The sequence below is a fragment of the Vipera berus genome (assembly GCF_964194415.1).
Source record: "Vipera berus genome assembly, chromosome: 11".
Lineage (NCBI taxonomy): Eukaryota > Metazoa > Chordata > Lepidosauria > Squamata > Viperidae > Vipera > Vipera berus.
In genome coordinates this window covers 5,078,495-5,091,789 of record NC_138214.1, presented here as the reverse complement: position 1 = coordinate 5,091,789, position 13,295 = coordinate 5,078,495, and the positions used below count along the sequence as shown (strand labels likewise).

At 43.2% G+C, this 13,295-nt stretch overlaps 1 protein-coding gene across 5 annotated transcripts in view; it reads left to right on the top strand.

Annotated features, from left to right (window-relative positions):
* Positions 1 to 484: 484 nt before the first annotated feature.
* THOC2 (THO complex subunit 2) overlaps positions 485 to 13,295 on the top strand; it is a 37,929-nt gene continuing 25,118 nt past the window's right edge. For all 5 annotated transcript variants that reach the window (XR_014027582.1, XM_081336587.1, XM_081336589.1 and 2 more), the window contains exons 1-12: positions 485 to 664; positions 4,531 to 4,574; positions 4,779 to 4,870; positions 7,142 to 7,193; positions 7,748 to 7,818; positions 8,575 to 8,696; positions 9,061 to 9,194; positions 9,487 to 9,653; positions 9,756 to 9,848; positions 10,771 to 10,926; positions 11,631 to 11,803; positions 12,059 to 12,254. Coding sequence is in view for 4 of the 5 variants with exons in the window: in XM_081336587.1 (XP_081192713.1) it covers positions 579 to 664; positions 4,531 to 4,574; positions 4,779 to 4,870; positions 7,142 to 7,193; positions 7,748 to 7,818; positions 8,575 to 8,696; positions 9,061 to 9,194; positions 9,487 to 9,653; positions 9,756 to 9,848; positions 10,771 to 10,926; positions 11,631 to 11,803; positions 12,059 to 12,254 (1,386 nt within the window). In the remaining variant the exon portion in view is untranslated. The remainder of the gene's footprint in view (positions 665 to 4,530; positions 4,575 to 4,778; positions 4,871 to 7,141; positions 7,194 to 7,747; positions 7,819 to 8,574; positions 8,697 to 9,060; positions 9,195 to 9,486; positions 9,654 to 9,755; positions 9,849 to 10,770; positions 10,927 to 11,630; positions 11,804 to 12,058; positions 12,255 to 13,295) is intronic.

The following is a 13,295-nucleotide window of genomic DNA, read 5'->3' as shown; positions in this document are numbered from 1 at the left end:
GGTTACCTTGCTTGATTGACTGCACGTGGAGACCTGGGACTGGCAAGTCCTGGGTAGCTTTTATGGCCAGCAGCCGCTGGACACTAGCCAACCCCCTGGCTGGAATCTCCCGCCTTGCTTCTGGCACCCAACCCGGGGTCCAGGAATTCCCGCCAGGAGGAGTGACCAATCCCAGGCTGATTAACTATGTAGATAACACCGAGGAACCTAATGCACGCTCCCTTGACTCGGGAGAATCCTATGGCTCGTGGAAACCGGATTACCACCCGTCAATCCGGGATCGGAGCGCCCCATTTAGCGGACAGCCGAGAGAACCGGATTGATTCTTGGGTTGACTTATCCAGCTTTTCTTTCTCACCCTCCCTCCCTCTCTCCCTCCTGCCTTTCGGCTCGCTGGGAGGAATTCTGGTTGCTGTTTGACGTCGCCGCCGCCGCCGCTTTCCTCTTGCTTCTCTCTCCTCCTCCACCGCTGCGGGCTCGCTTTCCCGGCATGCCTGGCGCGGCCGTCTCCGCCGTCCCCTCTGACCTCGGGCCCGTCGTCGTTCTCGCATCCGGGCTCTCCGCGCCACACGGGGAAGATGGCGGCGGCGGCGACATCGGCGGCGGCGGCGGCGCTCCCGGCCGAATGGATCCGCAACTGGGAAAAATCCGGCAAGAGCGAGTTGTGAGTTCGGGGGAGGGCGCCGGGCGAGGAGTGAGCGGGCGGGTCGGCCTCTGCCTCGAGCCGATCCCCCTGCCCGGCTAGGCCGTCGGTCCGTCCGGGCGAGCTGAGCCCTTTCCCCCCCCCCCGTGTCCCGCCCCCTCCCTGCTTTCAGGCTCAAGGCCGCCGCCTCCGCCGGCGGGCGCCTTCCCGACCGTTGGGACCACAACCCCCAGGATCCTCAGCCCGCATTGCCCTTGGCTTTAGGTGGCAGGAATTCTGGGAGTTGGAGTCCAGCCGGCCGGGAAGACGCCAGACTGGGAAAGCCAGAGGCTTCTTTCATCCTTCCGACCTCTGGAATAGTTCCCCCCCTCCCATTTTCTTTCTCTCCCCCCTCCCATTTTATCCCCCCCATTTAATTTATCTCCCCCTTCCCATTTCCTTTCTCTTCCCCCTCCCATTTTCTCCCCATTTTTTTCCCCCATTTAATTTATCTCCCCATTCCCGTTTTCTTTCTCTTCCCCCTTCCCATTTTCTTTCCCCCCTCCCATTTTCTCCCCCCACTTAATTTATCTCCCCCTTCCCATTTTCTCCCCCCCACACTTAATTTATCTCCCCCTTCCCGTTTTCTTTCTCTTCCCCCTCCCATTTTCTTTCCCCCCTCCCATTTTCTCCCCCCACTTAATTTATCTCCCCCTTCCCATTTTCTCCCCCCCACACTTAATTTATCTCCCCCTTCCCGTTTTCTTTCTCTTCCCCCTTCCCATTTTCTTTTTTCCCCCTCCCATTTTCTTTCTCTCTCCCCCCCTCCAAGCTCTGCACGCCCACCCAACCCCACTGATCATCTCACCCCTCTCTTGGGTCTCCTTTTTCAGGCTTATCCAAAATCTGTCACTTGGCTTATTATCCCAATGGCGTTTTTTTCCTTTCCTGTTTTGACCTCCGCCTCTTTGGATTTCTTCTCTTTCTTCTTCATGCCTACAGAAAGATCAACGGAAAGGAAAACAACGTATTAAAATGTTCTTAAGAAAATAAAGCACTAGTGTATTGGAGTCCTTCCCCTCCTCCCGCTTATTCTTTACCTGCCTTTAAATCTTTCCAAGGGTACTTTGGTGTCATCCTCTTAATGTGATTCGTAGAGTTTCAAGACGAATGGATTGTGTGTCTGTCTTAACAGCGGTGGAGTTAACAAAATCAGTTAGGTGCTCCAACACTGGAGGTTTTTAAGAAGAGACTGGACAAGCTGTCTTATCTGAAATGGTATAGGGTTGCCTGCTTGAGCAGGGGGTTGGACTAGAAGACCTCCAAGGTCCCTTCCAACTCTGTGATTCTCTTAAATCCGTTAAATCAGGGTCATGGACTGGGGACAAGAACATCTGTAAAGGATTTTTTTTTAAATCCAAAGTCCAGTTAAGCCCAATGTGGACTGTTTCTGGTGTTCAATATTGTCCTGTAGAACTTGCATTCCTCTGTATAGTTTGTCCATGTATCTATTTTAATTTATTTTACTGTATGCTATTGTCATGCAGAGCATGGCTGCCTCAGTTGAGCACATTAGGAGTCACAGCTAATGACTCCTTAATGTGCTCAAATCCCAGCTAGTTTCTATTTAATTGAAATATTTTAAAGCCGCCTTTTGCTGTGAATAGCAAACGTACAGCAACCTTGGAAAACCATATCAAATGAATACAGGTATCACCAGTAAAACCCCAAGAACAGAATCGAAATGTTGTGTTGTATACATTGACAGACTATTTGTAACACTTTTTTTTCATTTCTACCCACAACTGAGAAAAGAAGTTACCTGTCTCATTTTCTGAGATAACGAATCCCACAGTTTAATTTGGTCTGCAAAGGAAATCCTCTGAGAACTCATTAGTTGTACTGCATCTCACAAAAAGCCGGGACCCTTAAGAAATTAAGACTTATAATGAATAAGTAAATTTGAACACACTGTTTTGCTTTTCCTCTTCAAGTCTACTTATGATTGATTGATATGCAAAGCAGAACATTTTCCTTTTAAAGACCCCAAAATATACATGTTAGTCAAGAACAATGTGTGTAGTTTGCACATAACACTAACATGTCATTTGGGTTATTTAACAGCTTTTATTGGTAAGAAAGAAACGAATAAAAATGAAGCAGTGTACACTAATCTCTTCAAGTCACAGTATGCCCGACTTCTTTGCAGTTCTGCTGTAATGTTAACAGTGATTCCCCAGATGGAAAGATGTATTACATAATATTAGATATATTTTTTTCCCCAAGGGAGGCATCAAAAATACATTTGGATTAGAAAACATGAAGCATACATATAAGCAGAAGCCAAATTGTGGTGTGCTTTCTAGTAACAGTGTTGTTCTTGATCATTCCTTTGGTCAGTTGCTTTAAAAATATGGACTGGTCAACAATGACTTGCCAGTTTAGCTATATTTCTGATCATTGTGAATTACAAGGACATCTAATTTTATGTGACAAGATTTAGACCAGAAAATACATGGGAACTGTTTCCACGCATATATTTCTGCAGGAGGGCATTTCGAAAGAGATTTAAGCTGGGTAAGAAGCATTGACTTGTTTATGTAACTCATCTGTTCACAAACACAACTGTTGGTATTCCCCAAGGGCCCCTTATTACCGACTCTCCTGCGTGCTATATTTTTTGTCCTCTTAACTTCTGATGCCAATTTAAGATCCAGCGTGCGCTTGCTTAAAACATGACTCTGAAGACGTTCATTTGCAGAAAAGGATATCGTGATTGATACAGAAGTTAAGGTGCAGAGTGTTGGAATCAAGATTAAATATAGTTAATGCAGGTTAATGCTGGAAATTGGCATTGTAAAGCAACTGACAATTATTTTTAGTTTACAGGAAAGAATGTCCCAAGAACCCTCTCTTTTAGCCGAAAAGAGCTTGGCGTGTTTAGAATTGCTGCTTAAAGACAAATTCACTTTGCACAAAACTTAAAAACAGTGTGAGTTTCTCTTTAAGCACTAAATTGCTTAAACGCTGCCAGCAGATTCTTAGAATCTCTGAGAAACTGCCTGTGATTCAAAATTTAGAAAAGAATCCACGGTTTGACCTTTATAGTGAAGTGTTAATTTCTGAATGTCAAACTGGACCTAAGAGCTCAAATTTTGGATTCGCTACTTTAAAAAAAACATCATTCAAGCCTTCAAAGCATCGAGTACATAGATGTACCATTTGAATAAAAAGCCTTTCAAAAGTGCGTTGCCCAGGTTAAATGTCTAATATAAAAATGCAACTGAAAATGTAATCACTGAAGATTAATCTAAAATTTAGTAATTCTCCCAGTGTTTAGGTTTTTATAGCATTCTGTAATTGGGAGTGTTTTCTAGCTGGTGAAGTTGTAATAAAAACACCACAAAATTTTTATTCACTTAAAAAAGAAATAAGATTTTAATAGTGTTTAAAAAAGTATCTCCAGTATGTATCCAGAGTACCTCATTCTGCTACAGTACTTAAAATTAACCTAAATTGTTCATTATCATTAAAGCTCTATGTCATCTTTTAAACTCTGTATTCAAAATATTAAGGGATTAAGCAGACGAGTTGGGTGTATCAAAAGGCACAGTTCTTTCTTTTAAACATTTCTTAGGTCTGAATATATTTATTAAAAAGGAATGTGTTTTCATGAATTACAGACTACTGTATAATAATGTAATGGTCTAGTGTAGTGTGACATTTAATCAGCCACAAACAGGTAGCTATTAAATGGCATCCTTTTGCAGGAAATTGACCTAATTGTTTTCCTTTTGATTTTTCCCCCCAACATTTGATAAAATATTGTGCGTAGCCACAAGAATATATTTCACTGGGCAAACTCTTTTATCAATTCTGGATACTAAATAATGTTCATTTCCTTTCAGCTTGCAGCTATGTCGCACTCTTTCTGAAAATGCGACTTTTAGAGGTGAGTAAAAGTCTTGGGGCTTTTGTAACTGAGATCAAACTGTAAAAATCTGACTTACGTATCTTTCTGTAACCCATCAACTGCAACTTAGAAATAATTAGAGATGACTTACATTAATGAAACATGATACTGTCTTAAATATGTATGAGCAATATTCCTTTGAATATATTACATTATTCAGTCCCCCTTTGTCTCGTTTTACAGGTATCCAGAAGGCGCTCTATGAGCTTACGTATCATGTTGTTAAGGGAAATCTAAAGCATGACCAAGCATCCAATGTTCTTAGTGATGTTATAGTAAGTATTTATTTCTACTAGTTCCTGAAGCAACCATCTTTAGCCTGACGCTCTCCAGTTTAGTGGGAATTGTAGGCCCGGTGGATCAGTGGCTTAATGGCGCTGAAGGTGGTCTTTTCTCCATCAGTTTGAGTCCTAGCACAACGTGGCAGGGTGAGCTCCCGTCGCTTGCCTCAGCTTCTGCCCACCTAGCAGTTCGAAAAGATGTTCTATGCGAGTAGATAAATAGGTACCACTTTGGTGGGGAGACAAGCGGCACTTTGTGCGTACAGTCAGAATCCTGCTGGTGCTGGACCTTCCCGGTTGCAACGCATATTTTGCAAGGTGGCTTTGGTGGAAGGAGATGACCCCGGATAACACTGGAGGAAAGCCACTCGTCTTTCTGGTCCAGACCTAGCTCACACCCCCCCTTCCTCTCCCCATGGCGGCATCTTGGGAACTGCACAAGCATGAACCAAACACAGCTAGGGAGTCTTAGGCAGCCAAACTGCTACTCTGCAATTAGCATTGTACTCTCCTGGCTAATATCGCCATACACTAAATAAATAAGTGGGAATTTAAGGTGCTGGTACTTACATTTAAAGCCCTACATGGCTTAGGCCCGGGATATTTGCAGGACCGTCTGCTACCGGGGACGACTTCCCATCGCCCAGTGCGCTCACACAGAGAGGGCCTCAGGGTGCCGTCGGCCAGACAATGTCGGCTGGCGACCCCCAGGGGGAGGGCCTTCTCTGTGGGAGCACCAGCCCTGTGGAACCAACTTCCCCTTGAGCTTCGGATGGCCCCGGACCTCCGGTCCTTTCGCCGCGACCTCAAAACTTTCTTCTTCCATCAGGCTGACCTGGATTGATGATAGGTTTTTAAATATGTTTTAATTTTTAACTGTGTTGTTAATTTATTTTGGGGCTGTTATTTAATTCGTTTTTAATTTTTGTATTGTTGTTTTTTTTATTGTTGTAAGCCGCCCTGAGTCCTTCGGGAGATAGGGCGGGATACAAGTCCCAAAAATAAATAAATAAATAAACCTCCCCACGTTCTCAGCCAGGATGGATGTTGATCACATTCTGATAGCTGCAGCCTGAATTTATTTGCAAGGTGGAAGCAGAGCACGCTAAACCTATAATGCTGCTTTAGCTTTGGTGGCAAGCAAACTACAACAAAAAACCAAAACCAAAAAAAAAACCCCTGACAGCGCAAAAAGTTGGTTTTAAACATTGAGAAGGAAACTGAATTACACTAGAAAATGCTAAGCTTGTAAGCTGCCCTGAGTCTTCGGAGAAGGGCGGGATATAAATGGAATTTTTTAAAAAAAAGTTCTTGGGTAATTCTTCTTTCAAGAGGCTGGGACGGAACGCTCTCAGGAGAAGACTGGATGGTTAACCTATTAACTTTAGCCTGTTACCCTAGAAGCTGTTACCGATTCATGTCCATCGTGGCATAATTATATTGTTTTAGCTTGGGGGACTTGGAAACACCGCCGTGGTTTAGGATTAACGCTTCAGATCTGCACTTTAATTAAGCTGTCGCTGGTCGTAGACTGGAAATCAAAGCAGTTGGGAAAGCAGCCCTCCTCAAGGCAAACACTTTGAAATGCTCTTGATTTAGAAGCGATAAATACACAGTCGCACTCCACTTTACCAATAAAGCCAGTTTGTAATTTACTTTCTTTTAAGAGCATTTTAATCACTCCTTTGGGGTGGGGTGTCTTGAGGCAGCTGTCACTCTTAAACCAGTTGATGTGTGATAATGGCTTATGGCTGATGACCTCTTTTAAGAAGCCATTTGCCGGTACGTACAGGTAGTCCTTGGCTTACGGCCACAACCGAGTCCAAATTTCTGCTGTTAAGCGAGACATTCGAGTGAATTTTGCCCTGCTTTACAACCTTCCCCGCCACATTTGTTAAGGGAACCACTGTGGTTCAGTTAGCAACACGGTGAATCTGCCCCTCTCCGTTGTCTTTGCTTGTCAGAAGGTTGCAAAAGGGGATCACGCGACCGTCATAAATATGAGTCAGTTGCTAAGCGTCTGAATTTGGATCACGTGACCCCGGGGATGCTGCAACGGTCGTAAGTGTGGAAAACGGTCACAAGTCACTGTTTTCCAGTGCCGTCGTAACTTTGGACGGTCCCCGAGCAAGCTGTTGTAAGTTGAGGATAACCTTTAGTTGAGATAGCCTTGGGCCACTTCAGATTTGTGTCAGTCGACCTTAACTTCAAGTATTTTTTTTTTTTAAGAAAGAATGTTTCTCAACAAATAATTTCCTTTAACAGGAATTTCGGGATGATATGCCTTCCATTCTGGCTGATGTATTCTGCATATTAGGTAGGTCTCCTTTAATTTTCCTAGTTCCTTTCACAGTTTCAAGGAAGAATCTGTAGGAAAGACGTGACTGATTTCTTTTGAAAGGCACATATTAAAGGGTTTGCTCAAAACCACCATCGTCGTCATAAAGGCTAAGATTCCCTTGACAGAGAAACAATGAAGTCTGAAGAAGCGCCTGAATATTTAGAAAGAAAGAAAGAAAAAGATTATATATATATATATATATATATATATATATATATATATATATATATATATATATATATATATATATATATATATATATATATATATGTATACATACATACATACATACATACATACATATCCGTGCTAGCTGATTTTATGTATGTGTTCATTATGTATAATATTTAATAGTCAGACCAAGAGTAAGTTCCACAGTACAGTCTTATAAGGTAGTGCCAAGCACCAAGGGCTGGTTGGGGAACTCTGGGAGTTAAAAGTTGCCAAGGTTGGGTACCACTGGATTGGACGGTGACTTTCGTGACAAATACCAGCCCTTAATAATTTGATGCTGTTTGTTGCTTTTGTAGACATTGAAACCAGTTGTTTAGAAGAAAAAAGCAAAAGAGATCAGTTCATGCAGTTGGTGTTAGCTTGTTTGGTGAGTTACTCTTTCTTTGCTTTTGAAACTTAAATTTAAGGAGAAGAGAAGTCATCAAAATGGACACGTTGGGAATGTTTAGGACTCCCCCCCCCGGCTCTTTATTGTTTAATACTGCCCAATTTATAATGGAAACATCTCTGCTGAACACTGGATTGGATCCAGATGACCACGGAAATCCCAGCTGTAATTTTGAATCTTAATTCAGGATAAATGATGCCAGATCAAATTTAGTTATTCTCCCGATCTCCTCCGTTTTAATTGTCGTTACCCTGCTCTAATGTGCTATTTAAAGACTACAAAGGTAGTCCTCAACAACTGCTCATTTAGGGGCTGTTCCAAGTTTACAGCGGCACTGGGGGAAAAAAAAGTGATGTATGACTGGCTTTTGCAGCATCCCCATGGTCACATGATCAAATTTCAGACACCTGGCAACTGGCATGTATTTATGACCGTTGGATTACGCGGCCCCCATTTGTAACTTTCCCAGCCAGCTTCCATCAAGCAAAGTCAGTGGGGGAAGCTAGAAACCCTTAACAGCTGCTTAACAACTGTGGCAAAAACAAGGTTGTAAAAATAGGGGTTAACTCGCTTAAGTGCCTTGCTTAGCCACAGAAACCTGGGGTTCAAGCGTGGTCGTAAGTCGAGGACCACCTGTGTAATGTCTGGTTCCCCAGAAAGGGGTTCGCCCTTACTGAAAGATAACATAAGGTCAGATCAAGTTGTAAATCCAACTCACGTTCACTTTCTTTTCAGACTCTGGTTTCGGATACTATATTAAAAGAGCGTCTGGACCCAGAAACGTTGGAATCCTTAGGGCTTATCAAGCAATCCCAGCAGTTTAATCAGAAATCTGTGAAAATAAAGACAAAACTTTTGTGAGTATATCGTTAACATTCCTCAAAACTCCATCCCTTTTCATGTTCCAGAAATCTCTCAAAACATGGCTGTGTCTTCGGCCCCGTGGGGGGTCCCAGAGGACCCCTGACTTTTGGGGAGGGGGGCTCCCTGACTGCAATTAACATTTATCTTCTCTTGTGCCTTGTGCTTTTTTATTTTTAATCACAATTATTTTTAAACAGAATTACTGTTTATAGTGACTTGCCCCGAGAGACTTTTCGTGCGATGGGGGGAGGTGTGTCACATAAATTTGTTCAATAAAGCAGAACATTTCCAGTTTATTCGAACTTCCAGTTTTCTAACCCTTATGCTTTTCTTGTTTCTTCATTTCTTGAATTGTAGTTATAAGCAACAGAAATTTAATTTATTAAGAGAAGAGAATGAAGGCTATGCAAAACTGATTGCTGAACTGGGACAAGATTTATCTGGAAATATCACTAGTGAATTGATCCTAGAAAATATTAAGTCTTTAATAGGTAAGGCCTGTTTTCTGTTACAAATTCTCTAGTTACAGTTTTCCCTATATTATATGCCTTGGGCTTACTACATTTTGAGTTTTCTTTATATTCATTCTGTTGTCTCCAAAGTCTCCTTTCTCACACTTTCCTTTATAACTTATGTTTTCCTGGGTTAAAAAAAAATATATTCCTGATATTAATGACTATTGAGGATATTTGATAAATTAATGTTAGATAATTTACTTAACTTAAGGTTAATTTACTTAACCTTGTTTGCTTCATGTTTTTATAACTCCCATCTGTTTAATAGGATGTTTTAACCTGGATCCTAACCGAGTGTTGGATATTATCTTGGAAGTCTATGAATGTCGGCCAGAGTATGATGAATTTTTTGTACCTTTGATAGAGTCATATATGTATATGTGTGAACCTCAAACACTCTGCCATATACTTGGATTCAAATTCAAGTTTTATCAGGTACCACAGAAGTTCACAGCTTAAAATCCTTCCACTATTTCAGCAATTTATTATTTACTATGAAATATAAATATCCTAAAAGTATTTTTTTTTCCTTTCCAGGAACCAAGTGGAGAGACACCAGTCTCTTTGTACAGAGTCGCCGCAGTCCTTTTGCAGCATAACTTAATAGATCTGGAAGACCTTTACGTACACGTAAGTGACTTATTTTGCTTTTAACGATAAAATGTATATTCAGTTAAGTGGTAACCTCTCTCAAATTCGGGGCTTTTTTGTCTAATCCAGCGCGCTCCCACCTCTTCTTAGGGTGCCGCCGGTTAAAGATTGCCAGCGGGTAACACCCAGGGGTAGGGCCTTCTCAGTGGGTGCGCCTGCCCTTTGGAACCAGCTGCCCGCGGAGCTTAGGACTGCCCCCGACCTCCATTCATTCTGCCGGGACCCGAAGACCTGGCTCTTCGAGCTCTCTGGCCCAGGCTGAGAATTTTTAATTTTAACTGGGTTTTTTATTTTCTCTCAGGGTTTCATTTAATCTTTTTTAATTGTTTTAACTTTTGTTTGGATTTTCTTTTAAATACCCTGTAAACCACCCTGAGTCCTTCGGGAAAGGGCGGTATATAAATCTAAATAAATAAATAAAATCCGTGATTTATGAGCATATTTTTAATCTCAGTGAAGAGTAAGCGTTCTCTCATTCTCAGGAAAGAAATCTTAAAAACATAAGGGTTTTTTTAGTGCACAGTATCTCTCCTTTGATACATGTACAGTGAATTAATGCTGATTAGGATTGACAGTGATACAGTGGCACCCCGGTACTCATCGTTAATTGGTTCCGAGAGGTGCGCTAAGCACCAAATACGATGAGTACTGAAGAATTTTTTTCCCCCCATGAGGAATAATGTAGTGAGTCACAAGGTAGCCAACACACAACAAGTTGTAGCCTTTGCATTGAGTATCAAACAGACGGTGAATGCCAGGACAAAATTTCCCTATCAAAATGCGTCAGATACTCAATTCAGTGAGGTTTAAAGCAGCCAAGTACCAAGGGACCGCTATGATTATCAAGAGAGAAAGAGAGAAAGCCAGTCTGCGCAAGCTAATACTCAAATTCCCTCTCCAGCTCTTACCGGCCGACCACGCTATCCTCGAGGAGCACAGACGGGAAATTGGGGAGGCTAAGCAAATTGTCAGGAAACTCACCATGGTTGTGTTGTCTTCTGAAAAGACAGAAGAGAAAGAAAAAGAGAAGGAGAAGGAAGAGGAGAAAATGGAAAAGGTTAGTTCTTGCCGCGCAGGCTTCCATGAAATCAGATTCGAGGCCCTGAGGATCAAGCAACAAACATGGTGAAGGCAGAAAGGTCCTAGGTTAGCAGTCCTGTACGCCAGCAAGGACTACCTTTATTTCAGGAACTGTATGGTTTAATCACAGGGACGCGGTGGCTCTGGGTTAGGACGCTGAGCTTGTCGATCAGAAGGTCGGCAGTTTGGCGGGTCGAATCCCGAGTGCCGCGTAGCAGAGTGAGCGCCTGTTACTCATCCCAGCTTCTGCCAACCTAGCAGTTCGAAAGCACGTAAAAATGCAAGTAGAAAAATAGGGACCACTACGGTGGGAAGGTAACAGCGTTCCGTGCACCTTTGGCGTCTAGTCATGCCGGCCACATGACCACGGAGACGTCCTCGGACAAGCGCTGGCTCTTCGGCTTTGAAAGGGAGATGAGCACTGGCCCCTAGAGTCGGAAACGACTAGCACGCGTGTGCGGGGGAACCTTTACCTTTTTATGGTTTAATCGGGCCTCGAGATTATTATTATTATTATTTTTAAACCAGCTTCTTTCAGCCCTAATATTTAAGAATAGGAAAACCATGTAATGAATATGCAGATATTTTGAAAACCTGCTTTCTGAGATAGTCTTGTGGGGGGGAAGCAACTTTTTCTGCTCCACATCAAATACTTCCCTCTGCTTGGTTGTTTTCTTTCAGCCACCAGATAACCAGAAACTGGGTTTATTAGAAGCCATGTTACAAATCGGGGATTGGCAGCACGCGCAAAGCATTATGGACCAGATGCCTCCGTTTTATGCAACGTCGCACAAATCTATCGCTATTGCCCTTTGCCAGCTTCTACATGTGATGATTGAGCCCCTCTATCGAAGGTGAACGGGGTCTGCATGCCGAATCAATTGATCCAATGACATACATTGCGCACGTTTTCATGAACCGCATAACTTTAGGCTTCCTCGATTGAAACTTCCTTGGTTTCAGCATTCAGGGCTGTGGTGGTGGGCAGTTGATGGGTATTTTCACTCACCAGGCCTTTGGCTTGGAAAAGGGTTCTCCGTTGCCTTTTTGAGACGCACTTTCCCCAAACTCACCGAATCGTCTACCGAGCTTGCCTTTCTCGTTTTCAGAGTCGGGGTCCTCAAAGGCGCCAGAGGGACCCCAGTCCCCCCACTGCAAAACAAGAGAGCCCCAAAGCAAGTGGAACATTTTGAGGACTTAAGGAAAGAAGTTTTCAGCATGCTCTGCTATCTCGGCCCGCATCTCTCCCACGATCCCATCCTCTTCGCCAAAGTGTTGCGTCTTGGGAAAGCCTTTATGAAAGAGGTAAGGTCAGCTTCAAGCTAGGGCAGGGGTAGGCAACCTCGGCTCTTTTATGACTCATGGACTTCAACTCCCAGAATTCCTGAGTCAGCTGACTCAGGAATTCTGGGAGTTGAAGTCCATGAGTCATAAAAGAGCCGAGGTTGCCTATCCCTGAGCTAGGGCTTTTGGGGACGATTAATATATGTTAATAAATAAATAAATAAATTAAAAAAAAAGATTTTGCGCAAGGTACCCTTAAAGGTATCCTTCGGGGTCTTAGCAACAGCATCAAGGGCATACAGGTCATCCCTGAGTTACGACCATCTCGGAGCCGTAAGTCGTGGCAGTCTTAAAGTGGGTTGGTCATGTGTCCGACCTGATTTTATGAGGTTTTTTTTTTTCCCAGCAATCCTCATGGAGGATTTTTGCTGGAAATTAGAAGTAAATACAGGTTGTCCTCGACATACAACGGTTCGTTTAGTGACCATTCCAAGTTACAACGGCACGTCAAAAAGGGACTTAGGGCCGCTTTTCACACGACCATTGCAGCACACACACCCCAGGGTCACATGATCGAAATTCAGACGCTCGGCAACTGACTGGTATTTATGACGGGTTGCAGCGTCCCGGGGGTCACGTGACCCCCCCCCCTTTACGATCTTCCGACAAGCAAAGTCAGTGGGGGAAGCCGTGTTCACTTAAAGACACTGGATCACTAACTTATCAACTGCAGTGACTCACTTAACCACTGAAGCAAGACAGGTTGCAAAAACTCCCTTGACAAACGTCTCGCTTAACAACAGAAGTGTTGGGCTCCAATGTGGTTGTTAAGTCGAGGAGAACCTTTTTTTTTTGCAGCAAGGGGATCTTTTATTTTTGCCAGAAACCAGAAGTAAATACGGGTTTCCGGCAAAATCGTAAAAAAAAAAACCAGTCACACGACACTGCCAGAGGACGGAAATGTAGTCCAAAATGCGATCATGACTGCCAGGAGGGGTGACCATCAGAACTTCGAATCTGGGATTTAAATGTACTACCCCCAGCTAGGTCTGTCAGAACTTT